This window comes from Mustela putorius, unplaced genomic scaffold, assembly GCF_011764305.1.
Source record: "Mustela putorius furo isolate JIRA1106 unplaced genomic scaffold, ASM1176430v1.1 tig00000242_pilon_pilon_pilon, whole genome shotgun sequence".
In the NCBI taxonomy this organism is placed as follows: Eukaryota; Metazoa; Chordata; class Mammalia; order Carnivora; family Mustelidae; genus Mustela; species Mustela putorius.
Window position 1 is genome coordinate 11,124,749 of NW_025421325.1, and position 10,948 is coordinate 11,135,696.

A 10,948-nucleotide genomic window follows, 5' to 3' on the forward strand; every position below is an offset into this window, starting at 1 on the left:
CCAGAGAGAGGAAGGGGACACAATGCCCATACAGAGGGGGAAAATGATCCTGTTGTTATGTCCTGCTCTGCTTTGCACACACATCTCACAGATTCATGGATCCTGAGACTTTCTTGGTTTGAAGGAAAAAAGTAGAAATTCAGTAAATTCTAAAGGCATTTTAGATCAGCTTTTAGATCTGGAATTGTGTGGGAGAAGAAACATTCTTATAGAAGCAAATGGAGTACATTTTCTTATTTTACTCATTTATCTAATATTTTTTTAAGTTGGGGTCCATGCTGGATGCAGGAGATACACTGATAAATGAGAAGGATGGCAGCATGCTTCAAGGAACTTGCAGGCTAGTGGGCCAGACAGGCAAGTGCACCGGCAAATCCAATAATCGAATATATACATTAAATGCTATTTCAGAGTTAATAGAGGGTGTCTTGTGTGGCCATAAGAAAGGCAATAACCCAGTTTGGGTCAGAGATACTTGCCCAAGAGAGAAATATTTAAGATGAGATCTGAAGAATCAAGTAGAGTAAGTCAGAGGAGGCATGAAGGAAAAATATGCCAGATAGAAAGACCGTCTTGGTATCCTCAGACAGGCCAGGCTAGCTGAGGTAAATGGAGGTAGAGGAAAGTGTGCAGAGGAGTCCCCGAGAGGGAAGTCAGGGTCAGAACTACCCCAGAGGAAACATTAGCTGGGACGCAATGCACCAACAAGGGGCAGAGATCTTGGTTAAGGGACACACTTTTCTTTCGCAAAATTTAAGGAATACAATTTTTATTCCTAATCTTATGATTTTTTTTAAGATTTTTATTTATTTATTTGACAGAGAGATATCACAAGCAGGCAGAGAGGCAGGCAGAGAGAGAGCGGGGGAAGCAGGCTCCCTGCTAAGCGGAGATCCCAATGTGGGGCTCGATCCCAGGACTCTGGGATCATGACCTGAGCCGAAGGCAGAGGCTTTAACCCACTAAGCCACCCAGGTGCCCTAATCTTATGATTATATGATTATAGTGCTATTACTGGAGTACATGAGAAAGATCTGTTTTTATTTGATGCTGAGTAAAAGGGAAACATCACCATTATCACATCTGCAATAATTTGATGGGTAATTCAATCAATTTGGAATAGGATGTACAGGTCTTGTACAAGAACAGAGGTTCCCTCCGAAAAATTATCACCAGCAGGAGCAGCAGCATGAATAATGTAACGTAAAAATCTCAAAGAAATCGAATTAGAAGTGAGTTTTAACAATAAAAATCCTCATCAATTCAAATCATACCAATAAGCACTTACTGAACAACTATTACACTGGAGACACACAATTTGTAAGTTGTGGCCATTTAACTTTGAGGCAGAAGTTGCCTTGGTGATCTGATGTGTCAGGAAACAGCTTTGGTATGGCTGTCCCAACAACAGGCCAGATTCCAGTTGCACAAGATGTCAAAGGCTGTGTGAACACGGAGATAACTGACTCCAAGTGAACGTCTCTGGTTTCCACATTGCTCAGATCCGCTGCCAGAGTAAGGGATTGAGTCTCGATTTTCCATTGCAAAATATTCTTGATAATTTCAAACAGAAATTGTCTTTGTTTATTTTCATTGTTGTTCTCAATAAGAGGTAGATGCTTAGAGTGGACCAAATTAGTAACCGACAATCAGTTATGGGATTCTGTCACAGGCTGGTTAGCTTGTCCTCACAAATCTGCTTTTACCTCCCATTCTGAATGGAGACATTATTCACCTACAAAGATTATCTAGGACAGCACTGATTTCAACTCCCAGCGACACATGTTAGCAATTCTACTCTACATAGGACTCAACTTCTTACCTCTTCCCTTGGCCACCATTCTAATCCCCTCTGATCTACTTCTGTCATGCATGTATTTCCCCACATTCCTGTTTCTACTGAATGGGCTGAGGTACAGCAGTTTATATAGGCTTATCTGTGTGCACGTATGGGTGAGCTGTTATCCTGAAAGCACGTGATGCCCAACCTTGGCTTACCCGTGCACACAAATCATTTGCAAAGTTTCCAATCTATTCAAAATTATAAACCGCCTCCCTGTAGACAACACCTCAGGCGTAAACATCATCTCATGGAATCATTAAAGAGTACAATGATCAGATTCTGTACTTCCGACCTATATCGGCATTTTGTAGTTGGGAGGTTATTTGTGACCCTAAACACAGATACAATGTTTTACTTGTTTTGCCATTGTAAAGAATGTAAACAATTTACATAACAGATTAATTTACTGGCTAAGTTTGTGCATTCTTCAAAATGCACTTATCAGATAATGTAAATTCTTTTTTTTTTTTTTTTAAAGATTTTACTTATTTACTTGACAGACAGAGAGGCAGGCAGAGAGAGAGGGGAAGCAGGCTCCCCGCTGAGCAGAGAGCCCGACGTGGGGCTCAATCCCAGGACCCTGGGATCATGACCTGAGCTGAAGGCAGAGGCTTTAACCCACTGAGCCACCCAGGCGCCCCCAGATAATGTAAATTCTTGACAATTCAAATCCATCATCAGTTTAGGTTAGCAGGGTAGATATCTGAAAGGGCTTGTAACTTCCTTCCCTTCCTCTCTCCTGTTTTGTCAGTCTTCTCTTGTAATTATTGATATTCTCTTTTTTGTACAATTAAAAGTTAGGGGCGCCTGGGTGGCTCAGTGGGTTAAGCCTCTGTCTTCGGCTCAGGTCATGACCTCAGGGTCCTGGGATGGAGTCCCGCATCAGGCTCTCTGCTCAGCAGGGAAGTCGGCATCCTCCTCTCTCTCTCTGCCTGCCTCTCTCCCTACTTGGGATCTCTATCAAGCAAATAAATAAAATCTTAAAAAAAAAGTTACAGTAATCCTTGGATAAACTGAGTAATAATTTTTCTTTAACATTGCCATTTGCAAGGCCCTTGTGTGCTCAAAAACCAAGAAGGAAACTGGCATTTATTTGGCTTCTTTGGTGCCTTCTGCTTTACATTTATTGTCTTGGACTGTCTGATTTTATCACCAGGTAGCATGTCTGTGTGCACAAGTATAAGCCACAGCCAGAGGAGTTGCTCCCTACTTTTTGGCTTATTTCTTCTCTCTGCAACATATTTAACTCCAGACTCATTTTTTCAATTTAGGATCTATAAATGCTTCAGCAGCAACCATCAGAGACTAGATCTACCCTCTCTAGGAATGACATTTACGATGGCATTTTGACCAGAGCTGTGTATGCCTGCCGGGAGCCGGTAAGAAACACGTGAAATGTGGTCAGAGGAGGGAGGATCTTGACTACTAAACACGCCAGCTCCTGGGTGTTTTTTATTAAAGCGATGCTCAATAAGTAGAAGTGAAGACCAGTATAGGCTGGAGGAAAGAAACTCTGAAGATAGATCAATTAGGAAAACTTCTGGAAATCAGGTGTAGAATGAGCCCCTCTGCCACTCTCACAGACCGTCAGGAGCCACTCAGTACTAAACAAAATGGTAAAGTGAGATGGACAGCTGCTACTTTGTCCTGCAACACAGGGCAGCCTGCCATGGTCAGGTCTGGTATGTGAGACCCTCAAGCATCAGACTCTTACAGCAGGAGGCAGGTGCGGACAAAAGGCATGATCCTTCCAAATCAATTGGAAGGATTTCTCTTAACTCTCCTGGGCAGAATTTGGGGAAACTGCAACATCTTATGGTCTCCTAACCTAGAGAAGAGGGCTGACAGAATAAAGGACAAATAACCCCTCAATATTGTGAGGCTTTTTAGCTTACTCAAATGTTTTCTTCTTTTCCTTTGGAAGAAGATTAAAATAACTAAACTGTATGTATATATATATATATATATATATATATATTAACCCCAAAGTTTTATTTTCTAAAATGAATGTTGGTTAAATGACTCATTACATGAGTTTTTAAAACAGGAACTACACAAATGTACTCCTGTGATATAAAAACACATAAGGTATATAAAGTCTTGGATTCCCAAGTGGGAAGACCCATATGGTCAAATGAGAACGTATAAATTATTATCCATTGTTATTTGAATGTAAAACAAAGTTTTATTTGAATTTTCACCAATTGGACATAAACAGATGATCTGACTTCCAATGTTGCTATGGAACAGAAATGCCGTTTTGTCTGGTGATTGGCAGGTAACACCTCAAAGAGATAAGCAAGTCTCCTTCCCACCAGTTGCAGACATTGATTTTCCAAAGAGCTTCTTTGCTAATGGTCAAATGGGAATAGTTCATTTGAAGATAGTTAATTACTCTCCTGGGACTTGATGGGTTGGTTAACTCGTGTGTAAGTATGAATACTCAATATTTAATACTCTACAATGTGACTGCTAGAGTAAAATTTTGACTAAGAGTCATATAAACATTTAAAATCTATTATTGAAGAAAGATGTTATGAGAAAGTCAAGTGTTTATACATAATATTTTATAAAGATAAAATTAATAACTTAAAAAAATTAAAGTTCTATAGCATGTGCTAAACATTTGAAGTTAATTGCACATTTTAAGTTTTGCATCATAGTTCAGTTCTAAAATCCCATTTTAAGTTCAAATAGAAAACATATGTTTTCATGCTATTCTGTGAAAAGGGATGGTATATTTTTAAAAAATAATTAGTTGTCTAATTTCCCCAATGTTGCAAACAGTATATTGGAGAACTTCTGAAATGTTTCTTATTTGTAACATTCGAGGTTATAATTATTATTTTCAGCTTATTGTTAGCACTTCATGGTTTTTCCTGGGAGGCGAGTACAATTTTGCCACCGTTTAAGTGTATCTATTGGAAACTGAGAGACTTACCTAAAATTTATCATGTCTTCGAACAAAACTTGCCATTTAAAGTCATCATGCTGAATACTATGGCTCAGAATAACTGTTTTTATGGATAATTACACAGAAGAGAAAAAGGCTGAGGAAAGCACTTCTCCTGGGCTTAGAATAAAGACATCCATAACGGCTGATACAGACCACGTGATTTAACATGAATTTTAGGTTGTTTAGATTCTCGCAGCAATTTCCCTTCACAACCACTAAAGAAAGGACGAATTATCTAATTCTTTTTGGCTTTAGCTTGTTTTGGTACTAACTGGTCCCTAAAGAGAGGTGATCATAGTGACAGTGGGCTAGATATCCTCCTCTCCTACTGAAGCACCAGCTTCATCTTATTGGTTTTGGGACCCTGACTACCTCGCTCAAGGGTGGGCACACAGTGGGTCTTCCCTAAATGGAAACTCCATAAACCAAAGAACAAAGGAGGTGACAGTAAGTTGGTGCCTATTTGAAACAGCTTAATGAGACTGTTAAACAGGGTTAGCACTGGCCTGTGATCCCGTGGACCCCGCTGTCTCTAGGTCACCCAGATCAACGAGGGAAACCAGCCTGCCCTTCCATATCAATCCAGACAATCAAAATAAAATATATACTTTTCATTTCAAGACATACGGTAGATTTCTGGCTGCTGAATGGCAGCACCTTAAAAAGGTAATGGAAAATGAAGTACTGTTTGGGCTCCACGGATCTCCCCCTGCAAACTGAATCTCAGAAAAATCCCACTGCTTCCCAAGATCACCCACCACTCAGCAAGTGCAGGGCTGCCATGAGAACCTGCTTCATGAAAGACCATGACTTTGAAAAGTCCCCCCAGAAATACTATTTTGTTTACAATTAAGTTAGCAAATAAGTGTAACATTTCACAAATCATAAAATTTTTAAATGCCACCGAGTTTGAAGGCTGCAGAAAATCACTTAGCAAAAACATAGACTAAAATTCCAAAGGTCAGCAGCAACTCTCTTACTGTGGAATCAGAGCATATGTTCAAACCTGCAAATATATTTGTGGTTAGTTCCTACCTTATACACATTGATAGGGAGATCAATGACCACATAGATAAGGTCTCCAAGGGCAAGGCTGGCTATCAGCGCGTTGGGGCCATTCCTCATACACTTGTTCTGGTAAATGATCCTGAGCAGGGTTGCATTCCCCACCATTCCCACGATGAAAATAGTACAAGATATCACAGTGTTAATGTATTTGAAAGCCGAAGTAATCTTAGTCTGCTGTGGGCAATACTTGTGCTTTGAACCATTGCTGGGTAGGGCCAAATTAGTGGGTCGATGAGTGGTAACCAGAAGGTTGAGTTCTGTCCCATGAAAAATGGTGACGTCATCCACTGGCGTGCTTAGGTTTGTGCTGTAGCTCTCAGGATGGTCACTGATTACACATCCAACCAGCGCTACCCAAAAGGCCACCTTGAGGCAAAAGGCTTCCATCACTATGCAAATTTGAGGAAAAGTCTCTTACTGTGTTGCCTTTATACCCTCACTTTTCACCTGGAAAAGAAAGGAGGACAAATAATTTTGGTTACCAAATACAGCTGCCAATAAAATTACCGTCACTGATTATTTACTACTTCAAGTAAAAAAATATTTATATTTTGGTAATTAGATAAAATAATCTGTGTCAGGTTATCCCATGGCAGGGGGGAAAAAAAAAAAAAAAGAGCAGAGCTCCATTATGGCTCTCTCTCTATGCCTCTCTGCTTCCTTCTCTCTTTCCCTCTCTCATCTCCATCCACAGCTATCCTTGTATCTAGATTATAATATGGATGAAGATATGCTGGTTTTTCCTTTAGTAGATAAAAAGTTACTTTTTTTCTCCATTACACCTAGGCTGATAAGAACCTGAATTACAAAAATCTTCAAGAGTTGAGATACAAAATTTTACTTATTAATGAAGAGAAAAGGCATTATTTGCCAAGTAGAAGTTGCATGGTATTAACTCTAAAAATCGCCCAAGTCTGTAATTCAATATTGCAAAATGTGTTCTGTTTTGCACATGGTATAATGGACATGGGAATAAAATGTAGTATAGGTAGCCATTTAAGTGTTATAAAATGCTCTTTTAAAATCAGAACTCTGCGGGCGCCTGGGTGGCTCAGTGGGTTAAGTCGCTGCCTTCAGCTCAGGTCATGATCTCAGGGTCCTGGGATCGAGTCCCACATCGGGCTCTCTGCTCGGCAGGGAGCCTGCTTCCCTCTCTCTCTGCCTGCCTCTCCATCAACTTGTGATTTCTCTCTGTCAAATAAATAAATAAAATCTTTAAAAAAAAATAAAATCAGAACTCTGGTGGTGAACACCATTGATACATTTAACAATCTGTGTTTGGATTAAAAATTATATAACTGGTAAAGAAAAAATATTTATTTTATTGAAAATTTTGATGGTCAATGGGTACAATCCACCTGACAGGCCCCATGTTTTCTTTTCCATTCCGCAGAAATTATTATCACAATATTTGCCAATGGCTGAAACTGGGAGTAATGGCTTTCTCAGGTCAGGCACAGTATCTGGCTTTCCAAGGGACATCTGTCCCAGGCTCTCTTTTAAACATCCTATATAGCTACGTTTATAAGACCTATTGAGCACTTGGCATGCACGGTGCCATACAACACAAACCATATTCCTGTGAAGCCAATACATAGTTCCATTACAAACACAGGGAACCTGGGGCACATAAGGGCAAAGTATCTTGTCAAGTTCACAGGTGGCAGTGGAAATGCTGATCATAAGGCAGGTAAGTGTGATGCTGACCCCAAGTTCCTAACCGCTAGCCCACACTCTCTCTCATTCTCTTGCCTTCTTAGCTCTATAATGTTTCAACAGAGTCTCCAGAGTTTTGATGAAGCAATAGACTCCGGAGGGCGATTACATGTTTCCAGAAGATCATTTGTGGTTTCTGCATAAGTGACTTGCAGAGAGCACGTGGTCCTTCTTGCTCAGAAAGTCAAGGTTTCTACTTTAATCCTTTAGGAAGGATGCTGGGGAAAATGAGGGGGTTGGTGGTAACACAGTAATCAAAGGTAAATAAAAATGGTTCTTCCTATTTAAATATTTTGTAATTTTTCTTCTCTGTGAGCTTTTAATGGTTCTTTAAATGAAGACCCATAAGCTCATTAATGCAGTGGCATGTGTCTATGATTTTTAGGCCCAGTCATAATTTAATTTTTTTAAAAACTGTGTCCTTTTTCTTGGTCTATTTATGGTTGGTACTAATGACTCTTAGGAATTTTCACTGTTATCTTGGGAAATCAATAAAGCTTAGGTTTAGACAATATAAAAATGAAATAAGATTTATTCAGGTTGTAAAGAAGGTCTGAGGTAAGTACAAGGTGCAAATACCATATACTTTTGCCTTTCCCTGTGATTTTCCCAGTAACCTGAAACAATAATCACCTTGTATGTATATTAATAATTTATTATATATGTGTCTGACTTGAGCTTTGCAACTCTAAGTAGGAAGGGGCAATATTCCCATTTTAATTGTGAGGAAAGTGAATCTTGAAGAAGGTAAGGCTTCATGGCCAAGAAGTGGCAGGTCAGGGATAATGCCTCACTTTGCTTTGTTTAATTATAAGTAGTTTGCAGTTGTTTCCTGCTTTTTACAGTTTAGAGTGAATATTTGACTGACTGTTGATAGATCTACAAAAAGTCACTAGTTGCATTCCACAGTGGAGACCAGGACTCCAAGAACAAAGCATATGGTCATTCTTCTCTTTAGATCATAAATATGGGAGAAAAGAAATCCTTCAATACCTTGTGCTATTTGATGGCTAATCCACTTTTCCAGTTGGAATGGACCCTTCAGTAAAATTTCCTTAAATATGGGAGAGAGATGGCCTTTCCTGGAAATGGAGTGGCTCTTTGCTCAGTAGAACCCACTAGGAGAGTATTTAGTGAACTGACCTGGCTATCATGGGTGATTATGACACTCAGGAAAGGTACCACTAGTGTCTGAGATGATGCTGGTTTGCTTGGTCAGCTGATTATGCAGGAGCTAAGGAGGCCACGGCTGTGGGTTCTTACCAAGGTGTGAGCTAGCTACCACCGAAATCACTTTCCTTCCACCTCTAACAACGACACCACCACATCATTTCTGATGACATCTCCCTCAGCTCTCTACATGTATTAAGCTGCAGAATTCAGGGATACTTGGCAAAGATATGTGGGTATCATATTATTATTGGGTGAAAAACATAAAACCAACCAACCAAACAAAAAAAAACCCTCTCAAATGCATGTTCCTCCAAAAATGAATCTGTAGCCTTTTTCTATGGATCCAAGTTACGCTGTGCTTGCAACCCTCAGTCATAATCAGACCTGGCTCTCTAGTGAGGCATCCCAGGTTCAGCCCAAGGTTTATAGGCATGCCCCCTATTTGGTGGCTAAGAATTTGGTGGGAGTCCAAAAAGCTATTTCCAAGGAAGAGGACTGAATCCTTCAGCAGACACTGTAAGCATTTAACACCTTGAATTCTCAGGATTAAAGTTCACCTATACAACTAGTAATTTGGAAATTCCAATCTTACTGAAATGGCATAAATTTAAAGCAGGTAATTTACTGAAATGACTGTCAAGGTGTTTCTCAATTAATTAACACTTAACACAGAGGGGGTACTAGGTGGTGGGGGGAAAGCCCTGAATATCTACAGGAGGATAAGAAAAAAAAAAAAAAAACCCAAACCCCAAGCCCCAACAAATAAACCAGAAACTTTTTACTAGTTTTCCGTGGGTTCTGCTCTCTCGGTAATAAATTAGCAGCTGGTCTTATTGAAGACGCCTGACTTTAATATGCCTCCCACCCCACACCCTCCGCCGCCAACTCTATCCGGGAACTCCATTAGGATGGTGTAAACAGAGGCTGATTATCTAGATACAGCCCTTGTTTTCTGCACGTGAAACGCAACAAGTGCCCTTTAAAGGAGAGCACAGAACAAAACGCCCAGACCTCTGCAGGCAGGTTTCCAAACTAGCTGCACTGGGGGTTTTCCAAAACACATGAGTCCCTCACACCGACTGCCCTTGGCTACCCTTGGCATACCCCGGGTATGCGGGGGTGTGTGGGGGGGGAGAAGCAAGCAAGTCAGAAAGGCAAACTTCACTAGTAGGCTTTTGAGCCACCAACAGACAAGGGCGTGATGTTCCACAAACTTCTCGCAAGCCTGGGGAGAACCGTTGATCTTCCTCTAAAAATCTGAATCCCGCCTGGGGAGGCTGGGGGCTTTCGCTCAGTGCCCCCGCCCCCAAACGTTTTCGGAGCGCTCCCGCCCCGGGAAGGCGCCCGCCCCGCCGCGCGCCCTCGGGCAGGTGGGTGCCAGCCCCTGCGCGGAGGGTCGCCAAGCCGCAGGGCGCCGGCCGTAAAGGCGCCTGGCTCGCCTCTCCTCCCAGCCCAGGGACCCAGGCGGCGCCCCCCACCTCCACCTCCCCGGCTCCCTGAGAGGAAAGAGTTGCACCGACCGTGGAGCTTGGCGGGCTCAGACAGCTGCCCGGTCCGCGCGCCGCACCCGGGCGGGAGGGAGCCGAGCCGGCGAGGATAGGTGGTGGCTGTCCCCCGGCTCCCGCGCCGCGGCGGCCCGAGAGCTCAGCGGCCTCGGCTTCCGGACGCTTCCTGGGCACGGCTTCTCCCGGGAGGTCTTCTGGCCACCGTGTGGGACGGAGTCTCTCCACCTCCTGTCCGCAACCGCCAAACCAAAGGGATGACTGCAGGCGCGCGCGCGCGCGAAGGCTCGCAAGAAAAAGAGAACTCCAGGGGAACACGCCTCCGGATCTGTCCTCCCCTTCTCCTCGAAACACTCCCAGACCTTCTCCTCCACTTTGGGACGCCAAGAACGTCCTACCCTTCCAGCCCTCCCGCGGCTGCCACAATAAAGCGCAAAGCTGCCGCCCCCTCCCAGGCCCTGAAGGGCAAGTCTTTTAACTCTTCCCTTCCCGAAACGGAGGGGGTTTGGCAATGGAAGGAGGAGCGTTTTACAGACAAGACTCAGAACTGAGGAAGGCCTCGCTGAAAAACCCATTCCCTTCACAGTAAGTGTAGACAGATTTGATCCGTGAGGAAAGGACTAGGGCTAGAGCCAGGATCCAAGCGGGGGTGGGGAGTCTCCTCCGCATTCCTTGCCTCTTGGCTGGGCT

The 10,948-nt window shown here is 42.6% G+C and overlaps 1 protein-coding gene across 1 annotated transcript in view; it reads right to left on the reverse strand.

Moving 5' to 3' along the window:
- The window catches only part of EDNRA (endothelin receptor type A), a 60,898-nt gene extending 50,240 nt beyond the window's left edge, over nt 1-10,658 (reverse strand). Inside the window, exons 1-2 of the mRNA XM_004758028.3 lie at nt 10,277-10,658; nt 5,835-6,314 (exon numbers count right to left, since the gene is read on the reverse strand). Of these exons, the coding sequence (XP_004758085.1) occupies nt 5,835-6,254 (420 nt within the window). The 5' untranslated portion in view covers nt 6,255-6,314; nt 10,277-10,658. The remainder of the gene's footprint in view (nt 1-5,834; nt 6,315-10,276) is intronic.
- Between the last annotated feature and the right edge of the window lie 290 nt (nt 10,659-10,948).